Source organism: Chenopodium album, chromosome 19, assembly GCF_948465745.1.
Source record: "Chenopodium album chromosome 19, dcCheAlbu1.1, whole genome shotgun sequence".
NCBI lineage: Eukaryota > Viridiplantae > Streptophyta > Magnoliopsida > Caryophyllales > Amaranthaceae > Chenopodium > Chenopodium album.
In genome coordinates, this window is record NC_137852.1 from 19,688,194 (window position 1) to 19,713,656 (window position 25,463).

At 35.5% G+C, this 25,463-nt stretch overlaps 1 protein-coding gene across 1 annotated transcript; it reads right to left on the reverse strand.

The window, feature by feature from the left end:
- Nucleotides 1-4,191: 4,191 nt before the first annotated feature.
- LOC145594888 (uncharacterized) lies at nt 4,192-8,468 on the reverse strand. The gene is made up of 3 exons (XM_081651231.1): nt 7,928-8,468; nt 7,365-7,764; nt 4,192-5,273 (listed from the first exon to the last, which is right to left on the reverse strand). The coding sequence occupies exons 1-3, from the start codon at nt 8,040-8,042 to the stop codon at nt 4,439-4,441; spliced, it is 1,350 nt and encodes a 449-aa protein (XP_081507357.1). The 5' UTR covers nt 8,043-8,468; the 3' UTR covers nt 4,192-4,438.
- Between the last annotated feature and the right edge of the window lie 16,995 nt (nt 8,469-25,463).

Consider the following 25,463-nt stretch of genomic DNA (forward strand, 5'->3'; position numbering starts at 1 on the left):
GCATGCAAACAAAGATTAAATTCGCTCCAATCTATTATTAGGCTAAATTGTTTTAATATTAATGCAACATATAATTCTAAGACATTTTGATCACTTCAATTAACAACAAGATTAAAAAGGATCCTAGACTGGTTGTCCAAATTATCTTATTAGGCGTGATTTTCAATTACATATTCTCTTTAACATCCAATATGGTGATCATAAATAATAATAGAATATACATTAATATTGGAAGCAATTTAACAATCAATGTTAGTCAAATCAAATAATAATATTCCTAATCATGATACTAGCAATAAGAGTAATAATAAGAGTAATTAAGTGATTAATTACTCACAATCCGCGTTTCCTTGAATTGCTACATCATGAATAAATTGTTAGTAACTTGAATAAAAATATAAATCAAATGGAAATTACATTAAATAAAAAAGTAGAGTTGATTTGGTCCAAACCCTCAGTTAATTATACCTTTAACGCCTTGGTTTAAGGACGGAACCTCGGGTGTTGTGTGAACTCCTTAGAATGCTTAACGGATGTATTATGAGATAATAGGGAGGCTATAAATTAGGTTAAAGAGGTAGAGGAGAATGATTTTTGGTGCAGGGAGAGAGAGAATGATTTTTTGTATAGAAGAGAGGAAGAGAGAGTGATTTGACGATCAAGATTGTTGATGATTGCAAAAGGGGATATATGACCTCTATTTATAGAGAAAAAAGAAGGGTCGAAGAATTAGGATAAGATAGATCCGAATGAAATCGGAATAAAACTCGATAGGTAGCAGTTTTTACAGTTTTTGTTTTTATCATATCTTTTGATCCAGAAATTGGAATAAGATAAACAATATGTCTTTGGAAAGCTCTTGAAGTCTTCTTTCTAACCCAATTAGAATCAAATTAAAATATTATTAGAATAAAAGAAATGTCTGAAATAGTGAGACGGTGTTAGTTTTGGATAGAGTTTCGTATCTCTTTTATATCTTTTTTGTTATAGCTTGGAATTAATATTATCATATATCATTGGAAAGATAATTTCAAGAGCTATCCAAATATTTAAGATTTAAATAAAAACAATGAAGCGCGAAAATAATATCTGACTTTCTTTGAACGTCTTTCAATTTGAATAACCTTAGGACTTTCAAAAAGAGGAGTTTAATTCAATTTCAAACTCTTTAATCTTATCTTTTTAAAAAGGATAATTGAGATCTTTTAAAAACTTATCGAAGCTTCAAATTAATCCTAATTGGTTAAAGAATGAGAGTAAATCCTTTGGACCCTCCACATGATCATTGAGTCGTAGGTAAGGTAGGCTTAGGTTCGGTTTGGACTTAGTTTAGTATTTTGGCCATAACTTATTTGTTATAACTCGAATTTGTGCTCATAATATATAGTTGGAAAGCTCTTTTCAACCCCCATCCAAATATTTAATCATTGGAAGCAGATTATGTACCAAAATAAACTAATCTAAATGTTTTTTATAAAAAGGACACGAAATGAATGATTTTAATGGACACGAAATGAATGATTTTGGGTTAAAAGCCACGAAAAGAGAAAAATAAGTTATGGTTTGGGAACTGGGCTAGGAATTGGATTGTTTATGAAATGTATTGAGATTGAACATGGATTTAAGCACTCCAAAGATTAAATACTCAACCCGAGCAATAATGGCGGTGAAAGGTTTTTCATCATCGGGTTTGGATTTGGGGAGACATTTTTGGGTGTCTACGTACACATAGGTACTTGAAAAGTACACAAGATTAGAGTTTGCACTATTGCAAGTTTTCATGAGTTCTTGGAGTTCGACGATGAGTTCAAACTCAAGTGGTTATGTGTGCACCACTAATTGGTGGAGCTATGTTTTGGAAATTGTGCTAAGCAACCTTATTTTTCTATGTTTGTTTGTAATAATCTAAATTTATTGCTCTTGAATTGACAGGTTATGAGGCAAGATGGTCAAAAGTATATGGCTCTTATGAGCAAATGTGCGTGCAAATATCCCATTTTAGGGGAATTTGTTGTGATTTGCAAGTTGTGGTTACTTTTGATTAAACCATGCCTATAATGGTTGATGTCAAAGATAATTTGTCGAATGGGGTGGTATCACTAGACTAGATAAAAAAAAATCTAAAAGGAATGTTATGGATCCATTAACTAATAAAGGCCCGTGTATAAAACTAGTTTTGGTAACATCGAAGGGGATGGGACAAAAAGCCCAAAGTATGAATTACAAGTAATCAACCCCTACTCATTATGAGTTCAAAGGGGAACATTATGAAATAATTCGGAAGCACAAAATTTTATTTTTGTCGATCCCTAGATGTTTGATGTGTGCTTGTTACAAACGGAAAGAGGATGAGCAAATGACTCTTAATGAACCCATATCCATATTTTTGGTGGTGTGATGTAGCACACTTGATGGGATTCACCTACTTAGGTGTGGAAGTGCGGCCGCTTCCTATGAGTATTTCGTGGGCTTATACTCTAGAGCACCTATGAGAATCTAGGCTGGACGTATATATGACCAGTATAATGCGTCACCTTTATTTGCGAAATTTCAGAATATTACACATGTTCAATTGTGTGGCTCAAAGTGACTGGTCCCTAACTCCCTATTGAGTTCAAGACGAAAGTCACTTGGTAGGTGAGAGATCATAGCTTGATGTCCACTATGTGTTAATTCAAGTCGCGAGACATTGACACTTATGCAATTGTTTTGTTTTGCCTAGAAATCATTTTTCTTCTTTTCTTTTTCCTCATCTTCGAATCTGTGGGGGATTGTTGGAAATTCTTGATGAAAAACAAGAAAAAAGTGGTTTTAAAGTGAGGTACATGTCTTACTTTAGAACCTAGACACTTGGTTGTACGAACCTAGACACCTTTGTGTTTGTAACGTATCCAGTCACTTGGTTAAATGAACCTAGACACCTTCATGTTTGTGACGTACCTAGTCATTTGGTTGAATGAACCTAGTTAGACACATTCGTATGGTTACCATGAGTTTTTTTCCCTATAAATACCCTTGCTCTCATCAGTAATCTTAACCATAACAATCACTTTCTCTCTTCTCAAAATTGCTAAACATGAATTTAATCTCTTTGGGTTTTTGGACAAGTATTCTGAATTCCAATCGGGTTTGTGAGTGCACACAAATTCCGGCGCCGTGCTTATCGTGGAGGGCGACCGCTTGATGTCTTCTGCACCGGGGTAGCGCGGAATCGTCTTTTAGGTCAGTGGTTTACCACGACGCGGCAGTTGTTAATTGGTCTACAACATTGAGATAAGAGTTTTTCGTTTAATTTACTTATATACTAACATTGCCGAGTAACATGTAAACAAAAACCTACGTCCTAAAGCCAAAACATCGAGTGTTTAGCAGCAGAAGAAGTTAGCGTTGAATAAATTGTAACAGGAACCAGACTTGAGTCATCGATCGTTTGGTAAATAAATAAATTAATACTCGTACAGTATATAGAAAGTGAAACAAATGTCTGTGGTCTCTGCATAAATGGAAAGATAGACAGTGATGAATGAACTCTGAAACGTACACATACACTGATTCCCACGTAGAAAGAGAATTTAATGAATAATTACATTACAGTGAAATTATATACAAACACATGGTGTACTAGATAGAAAGAGACAGGCAGGGTGGGCTAACCATAGCATTATTTCTTATAAAGAAAAAAGAAAAGTTGCACAGACTTGCACATGGTTGAATTCCTAAAAGGAATTAAAAGTCACTCACTTTTTCTCACTCTTTTTTACTTGCCTTTTCTTCTTTTTTCTTTTTCACTTACCTTTTTTCCTTTCTACTGTAATCATATCAGTATATCACCAAGCTCTAATTAAATGGAATATATTTTGAATCTAAGGGGTTGTTCACATTTACTAAATTGAGCTGAACTGAACTGCACTGAACTAATTGGAGCTGAACTAAACTGAATTGAGTTGAACTAAGCTGAATGAATATTTTATGAGAGAAGAAAATTAGGAGCTGAACTGAACTAAACTGATTAGAGCTGAACTGAACTGAAATTAAGTAAATATGAACAGGCCCTAAGTCATACGAAGTGGTAATTTACATTGCTAATTATATATAAGTTAATAATATCTGATATTTATTCAAAATTTTAATCTAATACAGAGTACCTACTATACAAATTTTTTTAACAAAATAAATTTTCATGTCCATAAATACTATAAAAAGCTAGTTATTATATAGTGTATGTTTTAGCTGAATTAATCAACAAATGGAAAAATTAAACATCCCACCACCAAACCCCACAAAAAAAGGCTTGTTACTAAAGCATCTCAAAATGCATAGTATCATATTATGAAACTAGTTAATTAAGACTTTCAAATGGAAACCACAAACGAAATTCTAATGACACCATTATGGCACAAACTAAGTACAAGTGCATGATCCATTATTTTGTTGTTTTTCAGTGTAGATTGTCATCTTCAACCTGGCTTTCCGCTAGAGAGCTATGCTGGTCTTCAAGTTGTGGACCACAAGACACATTATTCGCCGTTGTTGTCATCGTCATCGTTGTAGAGGCATGAAACTGTTGTTCACAAGCATGACAAGTGATTTGCAAGAGAGTAGACGTGATTTGTTTCATGGCATGCTCTTTGAGCGCTTGAGCCTTGTCTAAATCCGCTTGTGCTTGTTGCCTTATACGCTTAGCGTTGGCAAACTCCCTCTCAGCCAACTCAACCTGCCGTTTCGCCTCTCTTCTTGCTTCCTCCGCGTATGCCTTCTCCGCCATTGCCAACCTTAGCTGCTCGCTCGCCTGTTCCTTGATTGACACCGCACTATGACAACGATTACTATTATTATTGTGGTCATTTGAGGGGCTCGAAGCTGATGCTACCAGTGTCTTGGTATTGGATGAGCTTGTTTCAGGAGGAGTGTTCTTCTCACACATTACATCCGAGGTGGTCGAACCTATTGAAAGCTGAAGTTGCGTTGAGTGATTATCGTAATTATTGTTGGTCTCATTATCAACACCCTTGGGAGATACCGCTAGCTGCAGGTCCAAATTATGTAGGTTACCCGGCTTTTTAATGGCTGTCATGGTGGTCGTATCATTCGATGGGCTCGATATAGCTGCTCGCGACAAACACATTGTGGACTGATGCTGTTGCTGTTGCTGTTGCTGTTGGTGTTGGTGATGGGGATGTTGATTTTGGTTTGGATTACTGGTCTGTTGATGATCGACAGATCGGAGACGACCCATGTGGCAAGCGTCTTGGTGTTCAATGAAACTTTCCACCCTACAATATGGTTAATGGTATTATATAGAAGATGAAGACAATAACAAGAGAAACAAAAATAACAAATTCTTGAAATTAGCTGGTCAAATTCAAAATGAGTGAGTGGTGGATGTTATAAAAAGTGGGTTTGTCTCTATACAAAAAGATAAGTAGTAGAGACAAGAAGAGGAAACCAAGTAACATTGTTATATTCATTGACTTAATTGACATGTAGGGATAATCAGATAAACCTTGAAAGAATAAAAATTATTCACTTCTTCCACAAACTTACATTTACTATAAAAAAAACGTAAGATACCACATTAACCTAATCATTATAGGGTAATGCAATATGTAGGCCTAAGGACTATGTATAAGCATTAAATATACTCTTGGAAACTGTATAAAATTAGAAATTCATGACAAAAACACGCGTAAATCAGTGTAATTAGTTTTTTTATTTTCATGATTTATTAACTTTTTACAATTTTTAAGAGTATATTTAATGCTTATACATAGCCCTTATAATCCTTGATATGCATTGCATTATTGAAAATGCAATCATCTTGTAATAACTTCGTACTTTAATCTTCATCACCCATCATAATGGTGTCATCGAGTTCATCATATAAAGATTCCATCCAAACAGCCCTTCATGGGCTTTTTACTCTTTTTTTTTTTTCTTCTTTTTCTTTTTCTTTTCAAGTATGGGGTATTTAGAAAACAATCAAGCACTCGGCCAATGACAACTTTTTCTTAAAAGTGTTACATTTTAAGATAGAAATATACTAGTATTTAAATTTTGAAATAATCTTATTAATAGAATAGACTCCATTAGTGTGAGGTATATTACTGGTGTCCAAACTTTGTCAAAAGTAAAAATGAGGGGACTCATGTTACACAAGTCAAAAGCAGGGACTAGACCTATATTTCCGACCAAGCTTACCTCTAGCAACCAGTTACCAAAATGAATTTAATTTTTTATTTTTTTTTCCTCTGAATGACTGGCAAGAATTAATTGTATTGGGAATTAAATTTTTCATAAACAAAAGTAGCCATTACAATTCATTTGCCCACAACCTCCACGAGCTATGTTTGTAGCCAACACAATAAAAAAAAAAAAATAGGGTACTCATATATTCCTAATTCCTTTAATTTGTCTTGTGAAAAAAAAAAAAAAAAAAATCCTTTATTTGTTTTTACTTTGCACAATTTCCAGAGTTTGAGATTGACAAATTGACTCATCTCAGTAAACAAAAGTCTGTATTATTGCCAATTTTGCCAAATACATTTTTTTTTCTTTCTAAAATAAATTTATATAAGCAATACTGCAATAATAATCATTTTTAGAGATTTAGCAATGACATTTCACGTATGGTACTTTCTAACTGTACTTGCTAATGATTCTTATAATTTATTTTATTTTTACTTTTATTTGACACATAAATAGAGGTTTTTTTTTTAAAAAAAAAAGAGTAATGCTTTAATTTGTTATTATTTTTAAATGGGAGTAATACTTTATACAACTACTACTGTCAAAAAAAATATAGGATGGATTATTTGATATTGTTATTAGTGTCTACCTTAGTTTAATTGTAGATATTTAACTTCATTTAGCCCCAAAAGAAAGTTGTCAAGATCCGCAATACCACCCTACACCCATTAAAACCTGTTAACAACACAAACTACCACCACCCCCGAACTTACATTACAAAACTTCAACTAAGGTTTTCTTTGATTTTATCTAAAAAATGCAATAGTGGAATCAAATTATTGTAATTATTTTGTAATTTAATTCGAGCGTGTATCCTGTATTTGCTAAGCAAATACCGCCGCCGCCGCCACAACTACCGTAGCGGCGCAGCCCATCTGAAGTCCACCAGTCCCCTACAAGTAGTATACTTTACTCGACTACATTACCTAAAAGAGTCAAATTAAAATTATAGTAAACACTTAGATTATTCATAGTCTTAAAAAAGGAATATTATAATTAACAAGCATACAATATAAGTACTTATTCTTTATTATTCTGAAGTCAAAACAGCAACTTCGAAAAAAAATAAAATGAAATGGGATGTTGCTGCAATTGAAGGGGAAATGACATTATTATACCTGGAAAAAACACGGCCGCAATCGCAAGAATGACCACGAGTACCACAAGTTTTGAGGTGAGCTTTATAATCAGATTGAACAGCATAAGCTTTAGAGCACTTATCACAGACCCATTGTTTGTGGTTGCTATGTTTACGCCTGAAGTGTTTCTTGATGCCAACCAAGTCACCTAGTGCATGACACGGGTCGTGGTGAAGACAAGTTGGTTCCGGGCACACGAATACCCGTTTCTTCACAACCGGATTCTCTCTCTTGAGTAATTTCCATGGTACTTTGTGTCTCCTTCTATGCATCTGTAAATTCTGATCTCTTTGAAACCCTTGGTTGCAGATCTCGCACACGTACCTGTCTGATTCTAGGAGTGTCTTCGGCGAAAGCGAAACCACCTCCGCATCCGGATCTGTAACCATGAAATGTATTCATTACATACTCAATACTTATACTTATTCCTTCCGTCCCTAAATTTAAAGTCTCAATAATAAATAGAGACTTTGCATTAAGAGAAAGAGGGGGTATCATATAAATTGTAAAGATATACAAGAATAATTAATAAGATGATCCACCTGGAGTTCCAGCAGGGCGGCGTTTGCGCTTGCTGCTGTTGGCGTTATCGGCAGCGTAACTAGAGTTGACGTGCTCGTTAGACGGAGCAGAAGAAGAAGATGAACCCCCTAACATTTGGGAATTATGACTAGTACTGGGTTTTTGTTTCTTGTTGTTGATAATGTATGGTATATATTTTTCAAGGGTGTAATATTAATATGATGATACATAAAGTTTAATTTTTGTAAAATCAACAGGGTGTAAGAATAATAATACACTGAAAATCTAATGATGAGTACGTGTGGTGTGTTTCATTAAGGAGAAAGAAAGAGAGGGATCAGGGGAGAACATGGAAGAGAAGGAAAAGGTAACATCTTTCGGTTCTAAGCTTTATTGTTTTTTCCTACCTTTATCTTTAAAATCAGCTTTTCAAAAGCCTACTATTTGCAGTGATATTTAATCTAATTGATAAAAAAGAAAACCGCTTAAAAAGTTGAGGAGGAAGAGTGTGATTTGAAGTGAAGAGTGACAAAGAGAGAGAGAGAGAGAGAGAGAGAGAGAGAGGGGTAGTGAGTGAAGCAGGCAGATCCAACCACGTTGGAAATTGAACCCACAGCTCGCAACTGGACAGAAAAGAAAAACATCCCCACAAAGAAACAAAAACATCATCATAACGCAAAACGACTGTAAAATATTACTTGTATTATGCATGCACAAATGCACAATATGCAAGTATTGCCTATATCTCCCGGATTTTTGCATCTTTACAAAAGTTACATTTTACTAATCTAACAACTTCCAATAATCATCCCTGATCTTAATATCACAGAGTTTTATATGTAGCTGGCCTAAATATGTTAAACTGAACGAAATCGAAAAAAATCATTGGTTTCGAACTGTAACCGATTCGATTTGATCCGAGAAACTCAACATCCAAACCTGATTTGTAACCGAATTGAACTCAGTCCGAATCCAAAATTGACCCGATTTGAACTTGACCCAGCACTGATTTGACCTGATTTGAACTCACCCCGAAACTGATTTGACCCGAATTGTATTCAAATCGAACCGGTTAGGCCTGACCTGGACTTAATTCGTACCGAAATTGACCTGACAAATTCCCGAATTAATCCGATCCTTTTTTATCCTAACTGATATTAACTTGGCCTGATTTTAACTCAAACTGATCTTAACTTGTCATGATTTCAAACTAGCCATAATTTTAAACCTAACTTGTTATTATTCACCTTATTTTTACTTAAACATATATTTATGACACGATATTGAAAAATGACACATTAATAATTTGATATCGACCCAATAACAAGATTTACAAAAATTTCAATAACTACTCAAATTTGAACAATGTACTTATTTGATTATTAAGTTTGGTCAACTCAACCAAAATTCAGCCATACGAAAAGTATCTAAATCATAATTAACCGAATATTGAATTTACTTTAGTAATCAAACCAAACTTATCAGAACAGAAATCAATCGAATTGAAACCAACTCGATCTAAAGTCATCCGACCCGAGATTAACTCGGGAAACCCGTTTCGAACCCGATATGATTGTACCCGAACCGAATATGAACCGATCTAAAGATAACCCGACCTAAACTCGATCTGGACTCGACAGAGCTTTACCCGAATTTGCCCCGACCCTAAAGTGATCTGATCTGACCCGAAGCAGATTAAAAGGGTAATTGTGAACCGAATATATCTGACCCGAACAAACTCGACCCGGATAGACCTAATCCAAACTCCATCCGGTTATCCGAATTGACACCTCTAGACTGGTCACACCGTTTGGCAGGGGTTATCTCGTTAGTGTAATAGGGATTACTTGATCAGTTTCAAAGAGGTTATTTCGTCAGTACTATAGGGTTACTCAGTTAGTGTTATAGGGTTATGCAATTGTATTACACGGGTTATTCAGTTAGTATAAATGTATAATAGGGTTACTTGGTCAGTTTTATAAGGGTTAATATTACAGGATGTGGGGTTGTATTAATATTAATTTACAACTATGTATAGTTATCTCTTCAAACAATCGCAATAAATAATAACTACTAAATAGCTTATGCACAGCATGACTTAAATTTGTATTGATTTTTTTATTTAATTTTTGAAATTGCAATATTTAATTTAAATGAAATTATTCCTTAGTAATGAATTTAAATGAAACTATACGGCCTTATTATAAATTTTGGTAGAATTAATGGACAATCTAAAGGAGACTAGCGTCGTTGGAAATACCAAAGAGAACTTTACGAAGATGCAACTATTGAATGAATTGTTTTTTCTCTTAAAAATAGACGTGGGCATTAAATTTCATTTAAATGACCATTAAATTTCATGTAAAAAAGAAAAAAAAAAAAAAAAGTAACCTAGAGAAAAAAAAATTAAATAAAGTGTTGTTTTTCAAAAAAATGAAAGGAAAGAGGTCACATGTCACTTTAGGTTTGCTATAATTTCTTATAGAACTGTAAAAAAAAAATATTGAACCTTATTATTTCCTCCGTTAACTATTATTTGCAACATATACTATAAATGGATGCTAATTATTATGTGCAACATATTTTCGTTCCTTTTTAGGTAATCATTTCTCTCTATCTCTCTCCTCATCACACGCACCCAACTTTTTCTCTCTCCATTTTACTCTCACAAACAAATTTTGCCCAGGAGTCCGCAAACACCTCCTTTGTTGCAAATAATAGTTAACGGAGGAAGTATAATGTTTTGTAGAATTAATGGGTGAGCTAAAGAGGAATGACATCGTTTGGAATACTACTGAAAAGCGTGTTAAATAAATTACAATATAAAATTATATGGAGGATATAGAAAATTGAATAGATAATTGTTTTTCTTTTTCTAAAAAAATTAACTAAAAGAGGTCACATGACACTTATAGAATATTTGAGAGAGAAAAAAAAAATGAAAGAATTCTTTCTAAATAAAAAAATGACAAAAAAGGAAATAAATTAAAAAGGAGAGGATGCCATGTCACCCCCTTACAATTTCCCTGTTATTAAATATAGTAATAGATGATAGATAGTGATAATAATAATAATATTATTAACAATAATAGTAATAAAAAATAATAATAATAGTAATAATAGTAGTACTATAATAATAATAATAATAATAATAATAATAATAATAATAACATCACATTCTTTCTCGTTTATAGCGATAAGGTTAGGGTTGGGTAGGGTTCCATGTCAACTTTCCGGCTGATTTTTCAGCAGCATCAGGTTCTCGGTGGTAGTGCAATTAGGTCCGGCGATATTAGCCATTATTTGTGCTTCTTTTTGGGCAAATTACTAGTGGAATTAGGCTATTTCAAGGGCGTTTTTCAGGCATTTTAGTGGCTGCTTACGTACATGAGAATTTTGGTGATTTTCCGGCTTTGGTTTTTCTCGTAGATTTGCTTCATTTGTGGATGGGTTTTTAGGTTATTTTCAAGCATAATTAGGTGGTTTTGAGGCAGTTTTTGTGCGTGTTTCTGGCTCGTGTTTATTTCTCGTTTCAGGAGGTAATTTTCTCACGGTTCTGGCTCGTTTCTGGTCATATTTCTTGCCATTTTTAGCTTACGGTTTAGACTGCTTTCTGGTTGATTTCAATCGGCTTTCTCATGCAGCAATTTTCTGTCTTTAGGTTTTTGTTTTCTATTTTCTGGTATCGGTTTTTTGGGGGCAGTTTTGGGTGCGACTTTGGTGCGGCTTGTAGGAGATTATAGGTACCAATTGCGGAATAAACATGAATCACATTCATAAAGCACCCAAACCAAGGATCTCATGCATAACACATAAAGAGCAAGAATTTACACTTTTGAAGCGTGATTCCACGTATGATCGAGCAGGAACAAGGGAGACAAAGAACCTCAAGTGTGATTCTTCTACTTGGTCCGCGGGCACGGATTAAGACCTCCACTAATGCTAGTTAGTTGCAATCGAACCCTTCAATTGACCTTCTAAGGAGAAGAACTAACAATGAACCAATCACGAATCACCACACGCGCCACTAGGGGTGGCCGGCTGTGAGTCCAAAGGGGGGGAGGGGGGAGGAGAGTGACGTGAGTTTGAGAGAGAATTAGGGTTTTTGGGATAAGGTTGCCTTGATTCACAATCTACTGTAAGTTGATTATGCCTTAATTAATCAACCCTAGGCATAGATCTTATTAATAGATCTCATCTCTTAATAAGAGTTCATGACAAAGCCCAAATCCTAATTCTAATCAATCTACATTAGCCCAATCCTTTTCATGATTAGTTAATTGCTCATGAATGGGCCTCTTATTTGCTTAACCCAATACCCTTGTGTGTGACCTCATAGGATCCATTCTAGTAGGCTTTGGAATATTTGAATAGTCCAAATCATCGCTCATAGTCTAGCAACGGATGATGACGAACCAAAAGAATGAACTCATTATCTTAATAATAGTAATCCTTGACATATCTAGTAATTGCACTTATAGAAGACACAATTCCTTCAATCTCCCACTTGTCTGAGACAAGTGCGCAATATTCAAATTCCTTGATAATATGATTACATCTCATGTCATGATCATATTAATACACAAATCCTTTCTTGAGATCTGAGTTAGAATTACTAAACAAATGATTGCTATTTAATCCATTTGAGCACGGCCATGCATTTTGTGAATCCTCCCTCTTCAAGGGGCCAAGACACATTCCTAATTGAGTAGGTAGACTCAATCCAATCTTGTGGCAACTAAAGCTCCCACTCAACTTCCGAAATAACCGGGAAACACCCTTTATAATTTACAGCTACGGGTAGACGTTTGAGTGCACCACAGCCATAACATCCATTAAATGAAAACAATATTCCACTCATGTTAAAGGAATTCACTAATATATCCGAAAGCTCTATACTTGAACTTCAAAGTAGGTCTATTGTTCGATCATACATCATTCATGCATATACATGTGATTGATCGAGTATCACCACGCTCCTATTGCCCATGAAATTGCGTTATCCAATCAATCTTAACATGCTAGTCCATTAATTGAAATCATTTATGTCCAGTTTAATGATTCTTAACTAGGAACTTAAATAATATATGAATTTAGTTCACCTGTGGGGTTTCATTCACCAGGTGATCAACCTGATGAGCCCATCAATCCATAAATATTTTGGACATTTTATTTAATACTGAAACCATGATTAAATAAGAGAAATGATAAATTTTCTGTTTAAACATAATTCTGCAAATGAATGTATTACATATGTAATAAGTTTTTCTCAAAAACAAATACAACTTAAATTACATCATTAGCCTCAATCCAGTTGCACTAGTATGTTTCTCATGCTTAGGCAATGGAAGGGGTTTAGTAAGTGGATCAGCGATATTCTCATCCGTATGAACTTTGCACATCTTGACATCTCCTCTGCCAACGATCTCTCGAATTAGGTGATACTTCCTCTCAACATTTTTGGATTTGAAGTATGACCTAGGCTCCTTTGATTGAGCAATGGTGCCATTATTGTCACAATACAACTCGATTCCCTTTTGAGCGCTTGTTACGATATCCAGCTCAGTTAGGAACTTCTTTATCCAAACTGCTTTCTTAGCTGCCTCAACAATAGCTAAATACTCTGATTCTGTCCTAGAGTCTGCGACAGTGCTTTGCTTCAACTCTTCCAGCTCACTGCTCCTCCATTCAGACAGAAAATGTACCCAGATTGTGATCTGAAATCATCTCTGTCTATTTGGAAACTCGCATAACCTTTGACAACCAACTCATCTTAACCACCATACACTAGAAACATTCCTTTCGTCCTTATCAAGTACTTAACGATGTTCTTGGCAGCTGTCCAGTGTGCATCACCTGGATTTGCCTGAAACCTGCTACACATGCTTAGATCATATGCAACGTCTGGCCTTGCACAAATCATGTCATACATTATCGATCCTACTGCAGAAGTATAAGGTGTGATAGCCATACGTCTCATCTCATCTGGCATAATAGGGCACTGAGATTTACTGAGCGTAATGCCATGTGACATGGGAAGAAATCCTCTCTTGGAGTTTGTCATCTCAAACCGGTCAAGAACCTTTTCAATATAAGTCTCTTGACTTAGTCCAATCATCCCTTGAGACCTGTCTTGATGGATCTTGATTCCCAAAATGTACTCGGCGTTACCCAAGTCCTTCATGGAAAAATAACTTTTCAACCATTCTTTGACTGACTCAAGCATTGGTATGTCATTTCTCATGAGTAGTATGTCATCTATATATAAGACTAAGAAAACCACGCTGCTCCCACTAGACTTCTTGTATACACAAGGTTCTTCTTCTCTTTTGAGAAAGTCAAACTGTTTGATCGCTTCATCAAAACGAAGATTCCTACTCTTGGATGCTTGCTTCAATCCATAGATGGATCTCTGAAGTTTGCATACCTTTCAGGCTGTGTCATATACACTTCCTCCGCCAAGAACCCATTCAAGAAGGCGGTTTTGACATCCAACTGTCAAACTTTGTAATCGAAAAATGCAGCAATCGCTAGAAGAATCCGAATGGACTTAAGCATTGCTACTGGGGAAAAGGTTTCATCATAGTCAAAACCATGATTCTATCTATATCCTTTTGCAACCAGTCTTGCTTTATAAATGTAGGCATTTCCATCCTTGTCTGTTTTAATCTTGTAGACCCATTTGCAACCAATGGGTTTTACCCCGTCAGGCAAGTCTACTATGGTCCACACTTCATTTTTAGACATCGATTCCATTTCGGATTTCATGGCCTCAAGCCATTTATCTGAGTTGGGGCTCACTAAAGCTTGCTTGTAGGTTGCGGGTTCTTCATTCATCAATAGGAAGATTTTAGAATCCTCTGTTAACAGAACCTCAACAAACTGTTTGTTTATTCTCGCAAACCTATGTGGGGTAGGAGCAACAGTAGAAATGTTCTCTTCAACTCTTTGAAGATTTTCACATGAATTAGACTCAAGTGGGACGATAGGAGTCTCGCTAGTCGAATTAGCTTGCTCCGATGCATGATTAATCGACTCATGTGCCTTCGCCTCTGATGTGGTGTTATCCACATCCATTTGTTGCTCGTCTCGAATTTTCTAGATAGACACCATCACGAGCAACAAACACTTTGTTATCTTCACGATTGTAGAAGTAAAGCTCAGATCGTAATTCTAATGCATATCCCCCATAATGATATGTGAAGATCAGTAAAGCTCATCATAGACCGAACCATATCTAGTAAGGTCTTGTTCCTTCTTTTTGACACACCATTTAATTGTGGCGTTCCTGGAGGGGTTATTTGTGAAAGTATTCCACTTAATCAAATGTTCATCAAACTCTTGAGTCAAATGTTCACCACTAAGATCAGATCGTAATTCTTTAATTGTTTTCCCAAGTTGGTTTTGTACTTCATTCTGGAATTCTTTGAACTTATCAAAGGCTTCCGACTTGTTCTTCATTAAGTAAATGTAAAAAAATCTACTTAAATCATCAGTAAAAGTAATGAAGTAATTAAATCCACCCCTAGATTTTGAACTCATTGGTCCACACACATCTGTATGTATGAGTCCCAAAAGGTCACTAGATCTTTCACCTATACCCGTGAAGGGTGACTTAGTCATTTTTCCAAGACAGCATGACTCACAATTTTCAAATGATTCATAATCAAATGAAGAAAGGAGTCCATCCTTATGTAACTTCAAGATGCGCTTTTGGTTAATATGTCCAAGCTTACAATGCCATAGGTAAGTTGGGTTTGAACCATCTGTTCTTTGCTTTTTATGATCTATATTGTAAACATGAGTTGCATAATCTGAGACATACAAACCAATAATTAACTTTGCGTTAGCATATAACATATTTTCTTTGGAAATAAAACAACATTTGTCTCTTATCTCAAAAGAAAACCCTTCAGTATCTAAAACATGAACTGAAATAATGTTCTTGGTAATTGTTGGGACATAATAAAAGTTATTAAGCAACAAAATAAGACTAGAGGGAATTTTCAAATGATAATTTCCAATAGCAAGTACATCAACTTTTTCTCCATTTCCTACTCGAAGTGTTACTTCCCCTTTCGCTAAATTCTTACTCCCTCTTAGGCCCTTCATGTTATTAACAATGTGAGCACCACACCCAGTATCAAATACCCAAGTGGAAGATCAAGTAAGATAAATTTCTACAATAAAAACACCAAGTAACTCCTTACCTTCTGTTTTCACTAGTGTATCATGGGGACACCCTGGTGTGTGGCAAGACCACCTACCGCAATAGAAGCATTCACTTTCTCCCTTTTTTAGGTACTCATCATCATGGTTGAGTAAAAGGTTGACTAATGTCACTGTCGAGCCCTCATCATTATGAATGATCTTAACTATATAAAATCTATCGTGGAGTGAGAACAAGATAGTACATGCGCAGAGTCATCATCGAACGGTCTCCCAAGGATATCCATCTGATTAAGTAAATTAACCAGTACATTGACATGGGTCCTTACTGAATGACAAGGCATAAGTTTCTTAGCCATTATCTTACAATGAATATTGTAAGTCTCAGACCTTACGCTGTCAGTCCAGGATTAGTAAATCAGAGGGATCGAGTTAACAACCTCTCTTACATTATGGTCATTGATTTCTCCACTTCCTAATGCCCCAATACCACCTCGAAAGATGGCACAAAGACATTCATGCAAGTTGGTCAACTCATAGTGCCTGAACCTTCTTTTCCAACAAGTTGGAACAGATTCTAAAATGAGATTCCTGATTTTCGCTGCACCCGAAACATCTTTCGCATGTCTTTCAGGTTTAAAACCAACAGTAAATCTGCTCTCAATGGTTATATATAAACGAACTTCAAGCTTTTGGCTTTTGAGAACATTTCTCAGCTCGTTCTCCCATTCCCTAAAGTTTATGAGATTCAGCCTTGAATTTAGTTTCATTGGCAAAATAGTGTTGTCGTTATAGTTATTCATCTACAAATAAAAACAAAATGAGGCAAAGTTCAATAATTATGTTTAATAAATTTAAAGTACCATAAGCGATTTAAATTTGGTAACTTTAAAGCATTTATTCAATATTAATTAATCCCTTATAAATTAAATGATTCCAAGATCCTTTATTTGTGCAATAATTGACCGGACTGAGGCCCTACAATCAAGTATTACATTTTCAAGGTGACTAAGCTCTTTACTGTTTACAACTCTTGTAATTCTTGGTTGAATAATTATCCATCACAAGTTTAATTATTACCCTTAGCTTCAAGGTTCTAAACTCTTTAAGTAACCTTGTTGAGTATAACTAATTAAATGTGTAGAACGTGATCTACCCCAAAACGCCTAAGATAACAAGTGACACTCTGCTGAGGCCGACCCATCACTCATGATCAAAGGGTATTTGGGTATCTAATTTGGAAAAGCAACCTCAATATTATTGGGACCTAGATCTATTATGTTGTGATTATTTAGTGAACTCTAGCGCATTATCAAGCAACATAAATAAAATCTAACATGCATAATCTACTAATACATAAATAAAACATGACATAGTATGACCCCTTAATCCTAAGAAACTAATAAAGAAATAAAGGCTCCTACTTGAATCTTCATGGATCTCATCCATTTGACTCCTTTGGGCCTTCACTTATTGGCTTCTTGGATCAACTGCAACCTGTAATACTATTATATTTTCTCTATTACTTAAATAAAATAAAATAAATTACAAAAATACTTAACGGTACGCAGACTGTATTTAGATTTCAAAAATACGTCACGATGCGCAAATTGTATTTAGAATCTATGGGCTATACTAGTCTATATATATAGCAATAAACAATATCATATATTATAAAGTGCCACATAATAAATCACTCATCATGCTTTCCTAAACAACAACATCAAATGTTCACAATTAAGGAAACATGGCTCCTAAATATCTCATATATTAAGTAATAACTGCAATTAGATACTATCATATATTATTCATGACCAATCATAAAATATTATATATTTTAATTTAGGTATGAGATAGAATCAAATCTTATTTTAATTGTGGAAGATAAATCATATTTATTTCCCATGATTATCCTAACTAATTTAGGAGATTCTATCCTAATTACTAGCCAATCACATATTTAAGTCAATAAATATCCTAAAATAATTATGGCATAATCTCATTATTTAATCAATTATTATCCAAATAGAATCTTTTGCTTCATAATTATCCAAACTTAACAAAATTAACCACTTTAATCTTGGTAATTATCTTTTCAAAATCAAAACTAATTTTATATTTTGAAATCTGATTTTATCCAAAATAAAATAAAATAATTTTTTTTTTTAAAACGTGCGCTAGCCACGGTGGCCGTATACCTTGCGGTGTACGCTGCACGGCAGCGACACAAGGGCAACAGCAGCAGCACACGCAACACTTGCACGGCACTGCTGTTGCCGCTCCTATTGTCCGAGTCCCCTGCCTAGCCCCGCCCTCCCTCCTGGACCACCTGGTGCGGCAGTCGCCGTGGCAGCGCCACCTAGTCGCGGCTGCCGTACCCATAACCCCTTTATTAATTTTTTTTTTATTGATTTTCATTAAAACAAAACATTTTTATTAAAATAAAATTAACTTAATGTGGTCCTTTTAATTTTAAAATTAAATCATGTTTAATCTCAAAATATGGATTCTTCATGAATTTTAATCCCCAATTCAATTTAACTCTTAAATTAAATAATTTGATCATGAAAAATTCATAATTTATCTTGAAATCAAATAGGTTAAAATCATTAAGTACATAGTGAACGAATTAAATCAAAACCAAAATACAAAATTCATAATTTAGGGTTAGGGTTTCGAAATTTTTGAAATTAGGGTTAGGGGGGGTCGAAATTTTTTAGTAATCTAGGGAAAAATTCGGATCTATGCAAGGCTAATTTTGAGCAAATTAATTAAACAACTTTTTAATGATTGTTTAATGTTAAATCACATTTAATCTAATAATTGACCCACAATTAAATTATTCTTCCTCCTAATTAAATTAAAATTGTGGATTATCAAAGTATTAATACTCAATATATGTACATGCAAGAGGCAATCTGATACCACTATAGGAGATTATAGGTACTAATTGCGGAATAAACATGAATCACATTCATAAAGCACCTAAACCAAGGATCTCATGCGTAACACATAAAAAGCAAGAATTTATACCTTTGAAGCGTGATTTCACGTATGATCGAGCAAGAACAAGGGAGACAAAGAACCTTAAGTGTGATTCCTCTACTTGGTCCACGGGCACGGATTAAGACCTCCACTAATGCTAGTTAGTTGCAATCGAACCCTTCAATTGACCTTCTACAGAGAAGAACGAACAACGAACCTATCACGAACCACCACACACGCCACAAGGGGTGGCCGGCCGTAAGTCCAAGGGGGGGAGAGTGCCGTGAGTTTGAGAAAGAATTAGGGTTTTTGGGATTAGGTTGCCTTGATTCACAATATACTGTAAGTTGATTATGACTTAATTAATCAACCCTAGGCATGGATCTTATTAATAGATCTCATATCTTAATAAGAGTCCATGACAAAGCCTAAATCCTAATTCTAATCAAACTACATTAGTTCAATACTTTTCATGATTAGTTAATTGCTCAAGAGGCTTAATAATGGGCCTCTTACTTGCTTAACCCAATTCCCTTTTGTGTGACCTCATAGGATCCATTCTAGCGGACTTTTGACTATTTGACTAGTCCAAAGATCATCTCTCATAGTCTAGCAACATATGATGACGACCAATATGAATGAACTCATTATCTCCATAATAGTGATCCTTGATATATCCAGTAATTGCATTTATTGAAGGCATAATTCCTTCACGGCTTTGGGTGCTTTTCTAGCCGTTTTCTTGGTACAAGTAGGCTATTTTTCACCGGCAGCAGAGGGTCTCACGCATCGGTTTTTTAGGCAGCCTAGCTATGGTTAGTTTTTAGCGTCATTTCTTGCTTGCTATTTTTGCTATTTGCATGCTTGCGGGGTTTGGTTGTCTTGTTGGTGTTTTGTCCTGTAGTTATTGGTGGCCAATTGAAGCTATGTCGACTGTAGGTGTGAAGTTTAATTGTGCCTTCGTGGGGCATAGTGGGTGTCAAGATGGAAGGGGTAATGGGATTAGAAAAAGCTCTTTAACAAGCATCTTCATGATTGCCATTGTTGTCTTGGTGCGCGGTCACACGTCATTCTCTTACTTCTAATTTGGCAGTTTATACTGTGGTAGAAGTTACTTTTATGAGTATGGGGATTTGGTTATGTTGGGTTTGTTACAAAAACTCATACAGTTCATTCTAAGTGTCATCATGATAGGGGTGAGGATGTGTCACCCCCTGATGTTAGAGATGGTATTGTTCGTTTTGTGCTTCATAATTTTTCCAAGCCACAAGCTCCGTTTTCTCCGGCTCGTATTGGGCATGTGGATGGTTTGGCGCGAGATCAGTACAGTGGTTTTGATGTGGCTGTCATTGATGGTTTGTTCTTAAAGGGGTTTCACACTGTGAAGTCTATCCCTCCCAAGTGTCGTTTCGAGTTCTGAAAGGTGCTTTTGATAAGGTGATCAAGCTCAAAGCCGAATGATATTTCTAATTGGGTCTCGTTGTTGTTGTTACCTCTTTGTATCCTTTAAACCTTTTGCCCGCGGAGTAGTTGTAAGTCTAGGTCTTCCGTGAAACGTCGACATCAAGAGGAGAGTTTTTGTCGTGCTATTTAATCTTGGAGTGCCCCAGGTGGTAGTTTGCAGTGTGTGAGGGAAACTTTGGTAGAGGATTCTCCAACTTTGTTGGTGGTTGATGATGAGGACCTTGATTTGTAGGAGTGTAATATCAAGCAGTGTCGTAGGAAGATTTGTGATGGCCATTACACCGTTGCAGTCCGGGTTCTTTCTTCTTTAGGTGTTGCTCAGTATAAATAAGGCCACTCTTACAGATTTACAATCAAACCACCCTTCTTCTATAGCTCCATCCTTGCCTGCTGAAATACTTGTTTATCAATTTCATCTCGTTGGTACTTCTGCAGTTGGTTTGGATCGAATTAAGAGTTTTCCACGTGGCACTTCATGTGGTAGGGATGATTTACGTGCTCAACACCTTATGGATTATTGCTTGAATGGTGCTATCGTGGCTGTCTCAGATGAGATGGTTGACTCTATTTCTGGGGTGGTTAATCTCTAGGAAGATGTCTTATGGAACTTGGAGAGTATATTGCTAGTGCTCCTCTCACACCACTTGTCAAGCCCGGTGGTGGTATCCTTCCAATAGCCGTGGGTACTGTTTGGCGGCGTCTAGTCTCGAAGGTTGGTGCTGTTATGGTTCGCCAGTCTTTGGGCAGTTACTTTGATCGCCTTAAATTTGGCATTGGGGTTTCTTCTAGGGGTGAGGCTATTCTTTATGTTGTGAATCGGTTGATTGAAGATCGTGGTTCTGATGTTGGTCTTTCAATTTTTCAAAATACCTTCAATCTAGTAGATCGTGCGGTCATTTCACGTGAAGTTCGTCGTCATTGTCCGGGTATTTCGCGGTGGGTTGAATTCTGCTACTCTAATCCAGCCAGATTGTATTATGGGGATCACACCTTATGGTCGTCTCAGGGGGTGCAACATGGTGATCCTTTTGGTCTTCTTCTTTTTTCTTTAGTTTTACAACCTCTTGTGTGTAAAATCAGTGATGCTTTTGAGGTTTGTCTTCAGGCGTGGTATTTGGATGACGACATTATTATTGGTGACATTTCGGTGGTAGGGAAGGTTATGCCGTTGATTATAGAGGAAGGGCCTCGTTTTGGATTGCATCTCAACGTGGAAAAAACTGAAGTTTCTTGGCTTACAGAAGACCCTCGAAGTAGGTTTGTGGGTGTAATTCCCCCTTGTATTGCTCGACCTATGCATAGCGTTAAGTTTCTTTGTGATGCAGAGGGTGACCAAGACCATTGCGCTTATGGATAAGGTTGCTAAGCTTGATGATTCAGAGAGTGAGTTGTTATTACTTAGAGCTTGCACTGGAGTTTCACTCAGCTTTGCCTTGCGTACTTGTCCTCTTAGTACTTTTGAGGCGGCTCAGCGCATATTAAACAAGGATCTTCGATCTTCATTGGAACGTATTGTTACTGCTTCGGGGCCCGGGTTTGGTGATTGGCAGTGGCGGCTTGCCACCTTACAATTTTCATTTGGAGGGCTTGGTGTTTATTGATAAGTCTATTTTATTTATATTTTAGTCCCCGTCCCACGGTCATATTTTCGCTTATTTCTACTCTAAGGAGCTATTTTTATTATTAATATATGTTTTATAATTTTTTGTAGAGTTGGTATTATTTTTTAGGAATTTGCAGATTTATGACAATTCCTAAGCTTATTGAGCCACTACAAAGACATTGGGGTTGGATCGTATTTTATGACTGTATATTTTAAGCCCAAGGCCGAGTTAGATAAATTTTATTCGGTGACTAAGGACTTGATGCATGAGACGGTCCAAGATTTCACAAGTTATATTATTATTACGAACCAACCAAGGAAAGAAATTGAGCCAAAGAATTAAATAGCTCAAGCGTTCAAATCCAAACTTGCAAGAAAGTTAAATGGGCTTCAATCTCTGAGCTTCAACGCGGGTCCAATCGGGCGGATCAAAGCAAAATCGGGCTGCTGATCTTGTTATTTGAAATTTCGTAATTGGGATAGGAAAGCAAAAGTCCGTGGACTTGATTTGCTTTTAGGAGGAGTTTGAGTTGGAGTTGGAGTAGATGTTTGATTCCTCAAAAATCATCCTTTGACTTTTCTTATATAAGGGAGGTAGTAATACGTAGGAGCAATAGGTAGTTATTAGCTTAGTTTTAGTTTCGTTCTTTTATTATGTTATTGCTTTAGTTACTGAATACTTCTGTTTTGCTTATGTTTAATGTTTGATATATATCGGTTTCATAGTTAGTTTATTATTATTATTGTTTTTATTATGCTTAATTTAATTGATTTGATTTTTTTATCATACTTTCCTTAATCGCTTTGATTAGTTTAGTTTTATTTATGCACGAGTAGTTTAATTCTAGGGATGTGGGGATCCATGATTAATATGAAGAGGTAATTTATTATTGTTGATTGTCAATGCTTGATTAATTTCCTATTGATTGATTTAATGTTATGCAATTAGATTTGGCCAGGTTTAATTGTATGAGGTATGCAATATTGATTCGAGATTCGAGAAATGAGAATTGATGTTTAGGCTTAGTTTCAATAGGCAGATTAATTTATAAATGGTTAAGTCAAGATTCGAAAGATGCGATTTAATACCGGTAGATTAATTATGTGATTGTAATACGTAGCGAAAGCCCTTTATGATCTGATTAGTTGATATATTGAAATTGATTATTGTGTTTTTACCCTGGAATATTATTTATCGGTAAATCTATGCCCTAGGGTTTTATTAATTGATTTCTCCCTACTTTTATTCTTCCCTACTTTTATTCTCCTTAGATAATCTAGACTATATAAATTTATTAGGAATAGTAAGACTTGTTTCCCTGTGGATTCGACCCTACTTCCCTATCTATTGTTAGTTAGTGGTTTTAGGAATTACTTTTGATTAGGTGATACCACTATAGCCTATCATTTATTTAGCAGGTGATGTTCGTCATTATGCTTTTCTTGCTCCTTGGTTACAGTCAGATGGATTGCAGACAACGCTTCTACGTCATGCTGACATTATTGGTCTTGGTAGAGTCTTTGAGGATGTGTTGAGTCTATTTAATGAAATGGTATGTAGATTCTGATATTTTTGGTAATCCTAGTGAAGTCGCTGCCCCTAAACTCATGAAAAAATTGGCAAATGTATATTTCACAAAGGTTACCGCTTCAGTAGAATCTGCTTATTCTTTAACTCCTCAACAATCAGCATTATGGAAATCACAGCAGGGGGATCACAATTCAGCTTGATTTTGGATGGTCCCTATTTTAAGGTTGGGTCAGACGATGAACTCCAAGACTTATCGTTGTGTGCTATGCTATCGGTAGGGGGTTCCATTGTTCTCTATCATGATGGCGTGCTCTACTTGTTCAAGGGTTTTTGTAGGGGATATTTTCGGTGATCACGCGATGTCTTGTGCTGGTATTGTGGGTTTTAATCATCGACATAATGTTGTTCGGGATACCCTTGTTGATATTTGTTAGAGATTTGGAGTTGTCTAGAGGGAATGACAGGGACCTCAGACCTACCAATGTGTTACTTTATTCATGTGATTGTGGTCGTGATGTATGTGTTAACTTCACAGGGTCTTCTCTATTGACACAGACAGGGCTATCTGACTTTGTTCCTGGACGAGTTGTGGTTGATGCGGCTCATCGGAAGCGGGTTAAGTATGAAGCTCGTTGTCGGGTGATTAGATACGGTTTCATTCCCTTCTTCTTTTCTTCACTTGGGGAATTAGAGAAGGAAGCTGTTGTGTTGCTGAAGCGGGTTCAGAGGTTCTTGACTACTCAAGACATTGGGGCTCGTGCTGCAGCTCATATCTTCACTAGGGTCGGCTTTGCTATAGCTAGAGGAGTGGGGGCCTATTGTATCTCGGCTTCCCACTAATTTATTGTAGGTTGTATGTTTTTGATTTTTGAGATATAATAATAATAATAATAATAATAATAATAATAACAATAATAATAATAATAATAATAATAATAGAGTAATAATAGTAATAATAATAATAGTAATAGTAATAGTAATAGTAATAATAATAATAATAATAATAATAATAATAATAATAATAATAATAATAATTATATTTAAAATAAATACTCCTTACTTATATTCTAATAAAGTGTACATTTAATATTTTGGAGAAAATTAGGAATAATGTATTAAAATGAGTGGGGTTAAAAAATAAAATTGACCAGAGAGAATGTGTAAATAGGGAAAAGTACAAAAAAGTGAGAAAAATAAGGAAAGTGTTGGGTCTTAAATTATTTAAGTATGGTAAAAATATGTCCCAAAATGGAGTAAACCAATATGTATATATCAATAAAGAACGTTGAAATGTTGAATATTGAATATGCACACTTCAAATAACGTATAGAGGGAGTATGAAGGTTTTAACATACTCAAGAGGGGGGTGAAATTGAGTACTTATGTAACACCCCAATAATTCTCCCTTTTCCAAACTACTTACTTTAAATAAAATAGTGCAGAACTATTGACGTGCTACCGCCACGTGTTAAAACGTTAAGGCTTTATCAAAGTATCGCAGCGGAAAAACAAACTTAAGTCTTTAAAATAACATAGTTTAGAAATAAATAAGTCAAAGCTTACAAGTTGGAACCATGTAAGGCCCTTATTTAAAACTAAACCAATAATCAATATCAAAACATAAACAAAATAGCAAAGCATAAAGAAGTTCGACAAAAAGAACGAATACGCTCAATCACACCAATCCCTTGACAATGCGTATGTCAAATCCCCGAACTTCACATCATCAAGCTAACCTGTGCGATATTGCTTCCCAATAATACAAGTGTAATAATTGGATCATCACAGGGTCATTGAAAGGCGA

Bases quoted from the DNA above. Each gene is read 5' to 3' on its own strand.
- LOC145594888 (XM_081651231.1), bottom strand. From the start codon at position 8,042: ATGTTAGGGGGTTCATCTTCTTCTTCTGCTCCGTCTAACGAGCACGTC. The intron at 7,765-7,927 runs GTGGATCATCTT...TCATGGTTACAG, and splicing joins CCGCCCTGCTGGAACTCCAG to ATCCGGATGCGGAGGTGGTT. The intron at 5,274-7,364 runs GTATAATAATGT...ACCATATTGTAG, and splicing joins TGCGGCCGTGTTTTTTCCAG to GGTGGAAAGTTTCATTGAAC.